General features: G+C 54.0%; 1 protein-coding gene across 1 annotated transcript; it reads left to right on the top strand.

Moving 5' to 3' along the window:
• Nucleotides 1–2,740: 2,740 nt before the first annotated feature.
• Nucleotides 2,741–11,668, top strand: SLC22A13 (solute carrier family 22 member 13). The gene is given in 11 exon segments (XM_010982030.3): nt 2,741–3,202; nt 7,019–7,122; nt 7,369–7,523; nt 7,742–7,910; nt 8,094–8,214; nt 8,302–8,396; nt 8,605–8,819; nt 9,011–9,119; nt 9,661–9,876; nt 10,078–10,135; nt 10,137–11,668. Coding segments are annotated over 11 exon segments (1,656 nt in total). The 5' UTR covers nt 2,741–2,824; the 3' UTR covers nt 10,173–11,668.
• Nucleotides 11,669–13,044: the final 1,376 nt, after the last annotated feature.

The raw sequence follows: 13,044 nt of genomic DNA, 5'->3' as shown, positions 1-13,044 counted from the left end.
CTCTCCTCCAGTGGTTCCAGCACTGCTTGTTGAAGAGACTGTCATTTCTCCATTGGTATTGTATTGCCTTTGCTCCTTTGTCAAAGATCGGTTGAATCTGACTTTCTTTCTAGGCTCCCTCTTTTGTTCCACTGATCTATTTGTCTAATTGTTTGCCAATACCACACTGCCTTGAGTACTTTCTAGTAACTGTGGAAGTCAGTCCAACTCTGTTCTCCAACATTGTGTTGCCGCCAAATCTCAGCCGTACCCACCCTGAGCCTCCAGCAGCCCATCAATTACAGTTTGGGTTTTCCTCCTGTGATACTGGTTCCTGTGGAAGTTTGTGTTTGTGGATTTCTGCTCCATGAAGTTATAATTCTCTGTATTTCAAGACAGCAGTTTGCCCTGTGACTTCACTCCTCTGAAGGATCTAAGAAGAGTTGTTGATTTTTCGATTTGCTCAGCTTTTTACTCGCTAGAGCGAAGTGACAACTTCCAAGCTGCTTACAGCCTGGACCAGAAACCGTAACTCCTACCCACCATTTTTATTTACTAGAGCTGTTCTCAAAGTTGGAAGAGATTTGAAACACCATCCACTGCATATTTATTAGGCAATGTTTAAGGAATACCTTCCTCTCCCCAACTCTACACGTGAACACCGCCCTCTACTCTGTGGACAGGTGACCGCCAGTGATTGTGTGTTCATTCACCTTACACCGCTCCAGTGGTTAGAAAACTCTTGTTACATGTCTCTTTGGTCTTAGCTGGGCCCTTGGCTGAAGACAAGTACAAGGAGAGGAAGAGGACAGATAGGCTGTGGGTTCTTGCTGAAGGGCCAGTGGCAACCCCGTCCTACCTTGCAGTCTCCCAGAAAATGGTGGAGGTGACCAGACCACTTGGGGACGTCAGAGACCAGCACACATACTACTTTGAGCTCGTCTTCCCAGGTCAGTGAGACCACAGGGTAGAGAGGTCCCTGGGGCCACAGGGGTCCTGGAAGGGCTCCCACAGAGAATGGAGGTGGTGGTGGGCTTTGAAGCATCATGGGGAGCCTTGGCAGGCTCTCTGGGCTAGGGGCAGGGTTAAAAGAACAAGTAAGTTAACCAAAAAGTTAGGATTGAGGGAATGTAGAGATGAAGTGAAGCCAGTGGGATCCAGGGATCATGGTTACAACTATGGAAGGTCTTTGGTTGAGCCTTATCCTCTCACCATCCACAGTCTGTGTTTCCGAATGCCCCACCGGGAAATGAAAGAATCCTTAGGGACCACCTAGTTCAGGTTCTTCCCTTGCACAGATGAAGAAATGAAGCCCAGCAGGATAGAAGGGCGGACTGAGGGTCACAGTGACTCAATGGCAGAGCCCAAGTTTCCTGCATCCCAGCTCCAGCCCCTGTGGAGCCTTGGAGCTGAAAGAAGCAGAATCCTGTCTCTGATGAGAGTGAGGAGATGATGAGGACCAAGCGCAGGCTCCTGTCGCCACCTCCGTTTCCCCCACAGTGTGAGCACTGAAGTGAGCAGTGACAGCTGGTAGTATCTGCTTTCCTGGCCGTTCAGTCAAGGCTGTGCTGAGGACAGGAACATACAAGGGAGCTAGGTGAGGAGGAAGGGGTGAGGCTGGGGACAGTGGGGAGCCTGGGGGGTACCTTGGGATGGGGCAGAGCGGAACGACAAGCGCTCTCCTGCAGGGCTGTGGACCCTCGGCTCTGCCCTGCCTGCAACCCCCTTCATGTGGACTGATTAATAGGCCTCAGGGGCAGGCACCCTGTGTCCAGAACTTCCCTGTACAGCCTGGCTTCCTCGCACTCCCGTCACCCATGCTCCTCTGCCCAGCTCTTAAAATTGATTCAAAACCAAAGCGTGAAAGGCCTTTCCTATGACATACACGAGCAACTATGTGAGTGTGTGTGCCTTCACACACGTGCATTTTCCCTAGTGCTTCAGCCCTGTCATTCCCCACCTCCCATAACTGAGCCAGATGCCTTCCAAGCCCTGGGTCTTCCTCTAGTAAGTCTGGCTCCAGGGTAAAAAGGATGGGGGCTTTTACCTGTGGGAGATCACTGTTGTCCAGAGGTCCTGCCATCTATTAGTCCTCAGTCCTCTAAGAATCCTGACTGTGCCCCCATCCCAGCTTAGACTCCAGCAAGGTCATAGCAACTGTTGGCTCTACTGCAATTGCCCTCCATTCTTGAATTGTCATTGGTGCTGACAGGAGAAGCATTTATACCCTTGGTGGGTTTCCCGGCCTTCAGGCTGCCCTGAGATTGACTGGTGGTGCATGCCAGCACGTGCTGGGGACCTTGCAGGAGAAAGATAAGATCACCAGGGAAGAGGCTAGATCGGGCTGCTGGCAGAATTACTGTGCAGACTGGGTCCTTTCTGCTCCACTGACTTACCCACTCCACCTAGTATGGGCTAAAAGGGACTTTGGTGTTCATGTAAGTGTTGCAACTACTCTCACAGCGTGGATTCTATCAGAGTAGGAGGGTTTTGCGCTGGTGTGATTGTACAGGATGTTGCAGTTGTGGGGGGAATGTTCAGCACTCCATGTAACACTTGGTTAGTGATCACTGCTGTGTGCTAGTCCTGAGGAGTTCCTCTTGTGATGTCTCTCGCACAGTCCATAAAACATCCTCAGCTCCTCCAGGCAGGAGTGGCCTATTTTTTCCATCATATTCTGTCTTTCTCAGGCCAGAGCTAGGGAGCTGCAGTGTGACAGGTGGAGCCAGGCAAGGCTGGATTAAACATTAATGCACCTGCCACCACTGCCTGGAGGAGCAAGTGCCCCAGAGCAAGCTGCAGAGCTGTCTGGTGGCCCCAGCTCTGGAGGTGGTAACCAGTAGACATGGCTCACTTTGCCCAGATCATGGCTGAGATCGGTGAATTTGGTCGCTTCCAGGTACAGCTGCTGATCCTGGTGAGTCTCCCCTGCTTCCTGGGTGCCTTCAACATGTTTGCCCAGGTCTTCATGGTCCTGGATGAGCCCCACCACTGTTCAGTGGCCTGGGTCAAGAACCAGACTCTCAACCTGAGCGCTGCCCAGCAGCTGGCACTGAGCGTGCCTCTGGACGCCACAGGCAGCCCCCAACGCTGCCTCATGTTCCGGCCACCCCCTGACGGTGCCAGCCTGGAGGACATCCTCAGCCACAGCTTCAATGAGACCCAGTCTTGTGAGACAGGTTGGGACTATCCTGAGGGCAGGCCCCCATCCCTAGAGAATGAGGTAAGACTGCCCTGTGGCCTGTCTGTCCACCTATTTTGGGTCCGTCAGCAGCTCTGCCTGTCGCTCTGCCCTCAGTCTCTCGTGTGGCTGCCTTTGCCTCTGTCCCTGCGCTCCATGCCTGAGTGGCCACTTTCCTCTTCATCCTCTGCTTATTGGGCCCTCTATCTCTCCATCCGTTTCCTCTATCTAGGGGGTCTGCCCATTTGTCATTCATCCCTGCCTATCCTTTTGTCTGTCCTTCTGTCTGCACGGTGATCTTTCTTTCTGTCCTCTCCTATTCTTATGCCTTTATGCCTCTCTTTCCCTGATGTTCCCATCTGTCTTTCCATTTGCCTTTCATTCTGCCCCTGCATGTCTGCCAGCTTACCTACCTTCTGGGTTCTCCTAACCTTCTGATGCTACCCCTTCCCTGTCCACTTGTCTGCCTTCCTGCTTGCTTGAGTTGGGCTTTCTGCCTTTGGCCTCTCTCTCTAGATCTCTTCCTGCCTGCCTGCCTCTGAAATGCTGGAGGGCACCTGTGACTCTGGGACTCATCCTGGATGTAACTGAGCATTTGCCCGCGCCAAATCTGTTCTCTTAGGAGGGACACAGACAGGTCAATGAAGAGATTCCCACTCCAGCCACGTCAGAGCAAGAAGGGTTGCTTCCGGACAGTGGGGCCGAGCACAGAATGAGGAGATGAGTTGGCCAGGGCAACCTAAAGACTTGATGGTGGAGCTGGGACCCTCATTCTAGCACCTGCTGCCCAGTTCCCTGTGGGAATGGGAGAGAGCACAGATAGTCCAGAAACCCAAGGGGCAGGTGTTGAGGGTCTTTGCAGCTCTCACCTTTATGGTGTCAAATCCTGTGGCTTAATGGAGGGTAATCCATAAGCCCAGAGAGTAAACACTCATTTTTAATATGTGACCATAAACCTGCCCCCAGAACCCTGGCAGCCTGCCTGCTTTCTTCCTGACCCTCCCCCTCATTCCACCCCACAGGGAGAGTAGGTGACCCGTGAACTTTCCCAGCCTCTGGATCTAGCCCAGCTTAGCCCAGTCAGTGGCCCCTCCATCGTCTCCCAGTATCACCCCCATGGTAGGTTCTGGCCGTCATTGGTCCTTAGATGCTCTGGAGGTTCCTATGTCTACGTGGGCTTATAACCACTCTGCTCGTCTGGCCAAATATCACCATTCTTAAAGCCCAGGCAGACTTCTGGAGTGCTCCGAGCCAACTCTAGCCCTTGTTCATAGCCTCTGCTGCGCTGTTCATGGAATTATATTCAAGCAACAGCCCTGAGTATTAACTCTGCAAGGAACAGTCAGAGAAGGGAGGCACCCTATTCACCTTCTCTGGGAACCCCTGATGGTCAGGGCATGATCTGGGCTCCTGGGGGCTAGCTGGATTCTGAGACTAGAATTTGCTTCCTCTTGGAGAGGGAATGAGCAGACAGCTCCCTGCAGGAGTTGGTATGTGAGCTGGGCACCAGGGGACCGGAAGAAGGTTGATAGAGAAGAAGGGAGGTCCTTTATAGACAGAAAATAGCAAAAGGAAGGCCGGGCAACAGGAAGCAGGCAATGTCTGGGGAGTAGCAGGAACTTGGTGTGCCTGCAGTAGGGCTGCACAGGTGGGTGTGAATTGAATGAAATGATCTAAAGAATTTGGGGCCTCTCTTTTTATCCTTAATCTCCACCTTGTGCTTTCAGACTGTGCTGACCCTTGGGTTGGGCCTTGAACCTCTGGTCTTTCCCTGACATATTCCCAAAGATGTACCCCACCAAGGACAGTGATTCCCAAGGGAATGTACATCTTTGGTACTTTGTGCCCCGAACCATATGACGGCCCCAAACTCAGCTCCAGAGTGCGGCTACCTTGGTGTGAGTTCTCCACCTTGGTTCCCAGTCTGTGAGCAGGGGCTCTGCTCCCTTTACTCCAAGGACTCCCTCCGCCCTAACATCCCAAGTTTCCTTATAACCAGCAGCTTCATATGCAAACTGAGCTACAAAGGATCTGAACTTGAAAAGAAAAGAGCACGTTTCCTTATAGGCTGTGAAGAACAGAGTACGTTTCTTCTTTTCGGCCTACCTGCCAGACACTTCCTTGGGTGCCCATTCTTGGTAAAGGAGAAAATGACTCCCAGCCCACACAAGCCTCTGGATAGGGAGGAAACTAGCTTATCTGTGAAGAGCAGCAACAGCATGGTCTGTCCTGGGACTAAAGAAGGCAGGAATGGGAGGGAAGTGGGGGCATAGAGAAGAACCATTCTAGGGTCTGGAGCATGAAAATGCCTGGCGTGTGTGAGCAATACCAACACACAAAAGGGGCTGGGAAGAGGCAAGAGCCAACTCTTAAGGGTCTCAGATACAGTGCTGCGGAATTTGGGCTTTCTCCAAGGGACCAGAGGGAGCCATTGACGGTTTTGGAACAGGGGAAGGGGATGTGGTGGGGTGTGCTCCAGGAAATGGGGGTGGGGTTGTGTGGGCCACTGTGGCAGGCCGCAGACAGAAGCATCCACTGTGGGCATGAGGGCTGGGAGGTTGATGACTGGGATCCCAAGTTGGAGTCTTCTTTATCTCTGTCCCACCTGCAGGGTGACACCAGCACGTAAACTTGGGTAGATCTTGGCACCTCTCCAAGCCTCTGTCTCTATTGCAGAACAGAAGGAGTGATAGGCCTTCACGAGGTTGGAATGAGGATTTGATCAGATGAGGGATATCTACAGTACAGGGCAGTGGTGAGGGCGTCCACTGAGCAGGAGTGTCCGCCTTGGAGGACTCCCTGGCCCGGCACTCAGAATGCTGCAGCCTCGTGTGTCTGAAGTGCCGGTGTCACCAGCCGTGAGCTTCATGTGTGCAGGGGCCAGTACACCCTCAGCTGAGCTAACATTTGCCAAGAGCTTCCTGTGTGTGACAGCGTTGTGCTAAGCACATGACGTGTTAATTCCTTTAATCCTGTTGGGTGATACTGTGGAGTCTATTTTATCCCCATTTTGTACGTGGGAAACCAAGACACCGATAGATCAGTTCACAAACCCAAAGCCACACAAACTCAGTCAGTCCTGACTCCGGAGGCTGAAGGCAGCAGGCCTTTGTTTATTATTATTTATTTTAAATAATGTCTAACTACAAATGTAATTGGTGTTAACTAGACAAAAAGCAAACAGGGTAGAACTGGGTGGGACAAAGTTCATTCTCAGGGGCAGTCCATCTTTTGACACATATTTAAAGTTCTTGTAAAATTAACAGTTACCCTCAAGACAAGTAGGAGCACAACAGTATCTCCTGGACTGGTTAATTTCTTGCTAACAGTTACTTAACTGATGGTGATTGGCTAGTTGGCTAACTGAAGGTATTGCTTCATTCATTCATTTGTTCATTCATTCACTCAGGAAACTACCTTAGCTTTCCCTCAATTTCAGTCCCTGTCTGGGGCAATGGAGATGTCTGAACTCACTGCCATCCACCTGTGGGACCTGGGATTAACTGCTTGCTTAACCTCTTCTCCCGTAGGGGAATATCATAAGTGTAGTTGTCAGAATTATACGAGATAATGCATGTAAAACATTTGGCATAGTCCCCAGCCCAGAGTAAGCACTCAAAAGGCATTCATATTGTTGTGAAGCTATCTCCATGACCTCTGGAGGAGAGCCCATGTGTCATGATCCCCCATAAGCTTTTGTGGATGGAGGTGAGCTGTGTGCAGAGGGCACAGAGCTCCCTGAGGTGCCCTAGTTTCGAACCACGGGCATCTGCGCTGAGAAGTTTGTCGTGGGTGGGCTGGATGATAGAGGACCTGCCCCAGCTGCCTCTAGACTGACATCAGTGTGTGTCTGCTCAGTTTAACCTGGTCTGCGGTCGGAAGCATCTGAGAGAGACCTCCCAGTCGGTGTACATGGCTGGGCTCCTCGTTGGGGCACTCATCTTCGGGCCCCTCTGTGACTGGTAAGAACCTTGACCAGCTCCCCTGACCTAACATGTCTGGGGCTCCTGGCATAGGCCTAGAGTTCCCCCCATGCCCCTCACACTGGTCTCCAGGTAAGGCCCTGTCCCGTCTCCCAGGGGGCTCCCAGGGGAGGGCGATGCACCCTCCTTCATACACAGCGCCCAAGCCAGGGCTGGAGGCTGGCTCCCACTTCCTCTTTTCTCTCAGAGAGATGACCTCCTCCACTTGCCCCTTTGTTACCTCAGGATTGGCCGCAAGGCCACTATCCTGGTGCAGCTGCTACTCTTGGCCATCCTCGGCCTCGGCACAGCCTTTGTGCCCAACTTTGAGCTCTACATGGCCCTGCGCTTTGCTGTCGCCGTGGCCGTCTCTGGATATACCTTAAGCAGCGTCTCCCTGCGTGAGTATCTGTGCCCTAAATGCTTCCACCACAGAGCTGTGCCGTGGGGCCTGGGCTGGCCACATTCCCACACTGCCTGTGGGGCCCAGTCAGGTCCCCCTGCACCAAACATGGTGGCACTGGTGGGTCAGTACCAGATCCCCTGACTGGGTGGCATCCAAGGATGCCAGGGAGTGAGAGGGCAGGGTCTGGCCCAGCCTCAGCCTCTGCTCTCACAGTTACAGAATGGGTGGGGCCCTCGTGGAGGACTCGGTCTGTGGTCCTGGCCCAGTGTTCCTTCTCCGTGGGGCAGATGGCCCTAGCAGGACTTGCCTACGGCGTCCAGAACTGGAGGCTTTTCCAGATCTCTGGCACTGCACCCGTCCTGCTGCTCTTCTTCTACTTCTGGTGAGATACTTCCCAGGAGCAAGCTACCCCCAGGTGGGCTGTGCTGTGATGGGGTTGGAGGGAGAGGAAGCCTGTGAGGCCTGTGGGGTGGGTGTGAACTGGAACAGCAGGGAGACCCCGGCGGGTGGGGAGGCTCTGGAGTCCAGGCCCCAAGGTCACAGCCTTTTCTGACCTCCTTCCCAGGGCTCTGCCGGAATCTGCACGGTGGCTCCTGACCCAAGGGAAGGTCAGGGAGGCTAAACAACTAATCCAGAAGGTGGCCTCAGTCAACAGTCGAAAACTCTCCCCCGAGCTCCTGAGCCAGGTACTGGCAGCAGCCGGGCCAGCCTTGCCCCAACCTGACCCACGGCAGCCCTCCTGCCTGGCCCCTCACTCTGTACCTTCCTCCTAGCTGGTCCCAGAGGAGACTGGCCCCACAGGGAATGCCCTGGACCTGTTCCGACACCCACAGCTCCGGAAAGTGACCCTGATTCTCTTCTCCATCTGGTGAGTGCCCTGAGGCCCCAGCCAAAGGGCTGCCATGTCTCTGTGGCTGGAGGCTATCTGGGCTGGGCTGGGCTGTGTGGGAACCAGCTGGTCTCTCCCTGGCTGTGCTCCTGTCTCCTGTTACGACTTCTGACCAAGGCAGGCTCCCCGTCTGAGTGTGTGGTGTCTCATCACCCAGCAGTGACAGGTGGTCTCGGACACTCTGTAGGTTCGTGGACAGCCTGGTGTACTACGGCCTGGGCCTCAAGGTGGGGGACTTTGGCCTGAACATCTACCTGACACAGCTAATCTTCGGAGCAGTTGAGGTGCCTGCCCGCTGCTCCAGCATCTTCATGATGGACTGGTTCGGCCGCAAGTGGAGCCAGATGGGGACTCTGATTCTGGGTGGCCTCACGTGTATCACCATCATCTTTGTTCCAGCAGGTACCAGGACTGGCTAGCCCCAGCCCCTGGCTCACCCTCACCTGCTACTGGAGTGAGGACTTTTCAGGAGTGAGGGCTTCTCTGGGGCTTGGGTGCAGAAGGGGTGAGGAGTTTAGGAGGACAGGGCAGGGGGCAGGAGCCAGGTGATCGGGCTGGCTTCCCTCCACATGGCTAACCAGCGTCCCCCACAGATCTGCCCATTGTGGTCACCGTGCTGGCTGTGTTGGGGAAGTTTGCCACGGCTGCCGGATTTACTGTCTCGTACGTGTACTCGGCTGAGCTCTTCCCCACCGTCATCAGGTAAGGGCTGTGGGTACAACTCCTGCTCCTCTGCCTCTGGACCTGATTTTGGTCATCCCTCCTCTGCCCTCATGGTGTTCCACAAAGAGCTTACAGAGCTGGCTCTTGGGCAGCAGTGCTGGCTGGGGTCCAGGACACGGAGAACACGAGTCCAAAGTTACCAGCTGTCCCCAGGTCAGGTCTAGGAGGGGGTCACACCCCAACCTTGTCAGAACTGGCATATGGAGTAAGTCCAAGGATGAATGCCTCAGAGGGAACACTCCAGTTGGGGAGAGAGGTAGTCAGGAGGTGCAACCTTTGACCTGAGACTGGATAGGTGAGCAGGAGTGCAGTGGGCAGACAGAGAGGCCTGGAGGTTAGAGGGGCAGGGCACACAGGTGGGCTAGGAGAAGTCAGTATGCAGGAAGGCCCCGTCTGCTGCGAGAAAATGGAGAGCCTGCAGGCCTGTGGGGGCCAGATGAGGGGTCTGGGCTCTCCTAAGGAAGTGCGCTGGGGCCCAGGTGAGGCCAGGTCTGCTCAGTTTGCACTGGCCTTCCCGCAGGCCGTCGGGCTTGGGGCTGGTGGGCGTCTTCTCGAGGATTGGGGGCATCCTCACCCCACTCGTGATCCTGCTGGACGAGTACCACTCGGCCCTCACTATGCTCATCTACGGCAGCCTCCCCATCGTGGCTGGCCTACTCTGTGCTCTGCTGCCAGAGACACGTGGCCAGACCTTGAAGGACACCATTGACGACCTGGAGCAGGGATTCTGCCCACGGTAAGCTACTTGTACTCTGAAGCCCAGGACTCATGTCAGTGGCCCCATCCCAGAAAGCTAGGCCTCTGCCTTACCATTTGTCCATTGTTCCCTAGAGGCCAATATGGTGCCCCCAGGAGTCCCTTATTTTAGGGACACAGTGGTGAGGACACTAATTGAGCAACTCCTGGTCAGCCAATGACAGCCTTTTGCTCCCTCCAGGTCTCTGAAGTCAGTGCCCTCAGAGAAGGAAATGGAGACCTCAGAAAATACTTCTAGCCCCCGGGGTGGCCTTTGTGAGCAGCACATATCTCTGACTGTGTCTCCAAAGCCAGACCAGCAGCAGCAGAGAGCTGCCTAAATGCTCGCCTGGAAACAGCTGGACACATGAGCAAGACCAGCCTTGCAGATGGAGGCTGCACCCCATCACCTGGCCCCAGAACCAGCCACCCACTGCCAAGCCCAATCCCAGAAGCATTGAGGACAGCCTCCCTCCTTTCAAGACCTTTCCTATCCCTACCTCCCCCCCCCCCCACACCCAATACCTGTTCTGGGTTAGGGTCTTGGGTGTGCCTTGGGGTTGACTTGTTCTCTTATACTCTTGTGGGGATGTGGCTCCTCAAATCCCCTCAATCTGGGGTCCCCCTGCCCTCAAAACACAGTCAAGCTGAGAACTGAACAGCTGGGTAGGGCCTCTCCAAGTATGTGAGAGGAGGAGGAAAAAAACACTTAGAAATGGTGGACTCTGTCCAGACAGGTGGAAGAAAAGCCATGGATGAAAAGAAGGTTGTGGTTCCTTCAGTGGCTGGACCAGGCTTGTCTGGCTGAGGTGGGACCCACAGCACATTTGACCTGCTGACAGGAGACTGGCTGAGTCAAAATCAAAGCGTCAGTCTTACCTTCTCTTCAGAGATTCCCCATCACCTGCCCCACATCCAGGGACCAGTGGTGCAGAGAGAGGGACAGTTGGTTCTGTTCCTCCCCAGCGCTTCCGCTCCTGCTCTGCTGCTCTGGCTCCTGCAGGGTCCATGCAGGGGAGCGAAGGGGCAGAGGTCTTACTTGGCCACCCCCAGTGGTAGTTCTTTCTCAGCTTGCACTGGTTAATTATCAGTGCACCAGACAGGCTCCTAGAAATTAGCTTTTCCACAGGAATATTTGACAGTTCTCAGAGATCCTTCCAGGACCTCTGCATTGCTCCTTAGTACGAGCAATGTGCTTGCCACTGACCTTTTGGGGCCCATCTTCAGCTCCTGTCCCCTCATCTGGCTCCCCACACAGTCTCTCTTATGCTGGCCTCCCTTACTTGAGAAAACAGTCCTCTTAGGTGGGGTCCCACCAAGGTACCTCAAACCAGGCTACCTTCCCCAGTATCTACTTGGCCCGAAAGAACACCGTACGTCCTTGTGCCACCGAATGGTGGGAAAAGAGCTTGCTCAGCCACTGCCCCACCCCCCTTTGCCTGGCATCCACAGACATCTCCAGCCAACCTCACACTGGACAGTGGGGTTCAGTCTCTCCTTTCCACCAGTTCACCGAGTCCCAGAGAAAGTTCTTTCAAATCCTCCCTCCCTCATGCTCACCTCTTATGCAGTACGGAAGGGTGGTAGGTCTTTGTAAATCCAGCATGGAGGTGTCAACCCAGACTGAAACTGCCACGGTTTTAAAAAAAAAAAAAAACCTGCATAGAATGGGGAAAAGCATTTCTTTTCTAAGATGTGGACACTCAGGGGCAGAATGATCTCCCTTCCTGGAAAGAGACTTCAGTGGCACAGCTTTATTGACACAGAATAAATTCAAATACTCACCTATTGCATTTGAGCAGGTCTTTGGAGACTTTTTTTAGGGATTGTAGGCCACTGGGGAGACAGATTTTACTCTGCGTGTGTTAAGAAGTACCCTTTAGCTTGTTGTGGTTAATGGGTAAATGTTTGATTTTTAGCAGTTGCTGGTGGGAGGTCAGCAGCTGAGACCCTGGGACCTCAGAGGGGAAGAAAAGCAGGCCCAATCTTGACTCCACCCTGAGGAGCAGGACAGAAGGGGGCCTAACTGGACCGGGCAGTGGCTGTTCTCCACAGGGTGCTGGTGAACACAGAACAGCCTAGGTTCGGGGACATGCTGGCCGCGGACCCATGACCAGTGTTCCGGTTTGCTTTGCAAAGGCTCGTGCAGGACTCACATCTCAGGCCTTGGGGGCAGGAGCCATCCTCCTCTGGGGCCTCAGGCTTCCCATTTTAGAAGGGATAATTTCATTTACACTAATCCTCAAGGATTCTAGTCTTGGCTTCCCTGGCTGGGTGTGAAAGGCAAAGGGCCCCAGCAACCTGCCCCCAAGGTCCAAGGACATAGAAAAGGAATGCCCCTCACTACCCCCAAGACCTGCAGGTTACTGTCGGGCACAGAGCTGAGCTGAGTCCTCAAGCCTGGCCCTGATGGCATAGCCCAAGGCTTTGCCTCCCTCACTGACCCACTCACCCCCTCACCTGGCGGGGAGGCCATGTATGCCTCGCCCTGCACTTTGACGCATACCGTGTCCACAGATGCACAATTCATCTGCAGCTATTAATCTGCTCCCCAGCACCTCTGAGGAAACCCATGGTGGAAGGGGAGAGAACTCTGGTGTTAAAGGAGGCTGCTGACCCAGTGGGTGGGGCCTGGAAGTTGCCCTGAAGATGGACATGCAGGGTGAGGACTGCAGGCCAGAGGGACAGGAAACAGGCAGAGGGTGCAGAAGTGCTTTGGGGTGAAGACTAGCAAGGGGCAGGCCTACAGCTGGGAGGATCTCTGGGAATTTGAGGAACTGGACCTGCACTTGGTTCTGAGGGCAGGGAAAGCCACTGGCTTTCTTTTTTCTTTAAGCAACGGAGTGGCCCGATTTATATTTTAAAAATCCCCCTCTACCTGAAGAATGTGTTGGCAGAGGGCAAATGTAGAAGCAGAGAGATCAGGCAGGGCATCATTACAATTGAATACCTCATTTTATCCTCATAGCATCCCAGTGACAAAGTGGGGTGGTGGCAGTGGAACGGGGGGGAGGCTGGATCTGAGAGCAAGCTGGGAGGTAAAGACCCTTTGATGCTCACTCCCCTAACCTGTGCAGCGGGTAAGAGCATCACTTCTTGATTTCCTCTGGCTATGCCCAGGAGAAGCCCCCTGGCCACCGGGCCCAGTGCTCCCTCCTCAGAGAGCCTC

Source organism: Camelus dromedarius, chromosome 17, assembly GCF_036321535.1.
Source record: "Camelus dromedarius isolate mCamDro1 chromosome 17, mCamDro1.pat, whole genome shotgun sequence".
Lineage (NCBI taxonomy): Eukaryota > Metazoa > Chordata > Mammalia > Artiodactyla > Camelidae > Camelus > Camelus dromedarius.
Note: the sequence above shows the minus strand (reverse complement) of the source record. Positions and strands in the feature narration are given on the sequence as shown.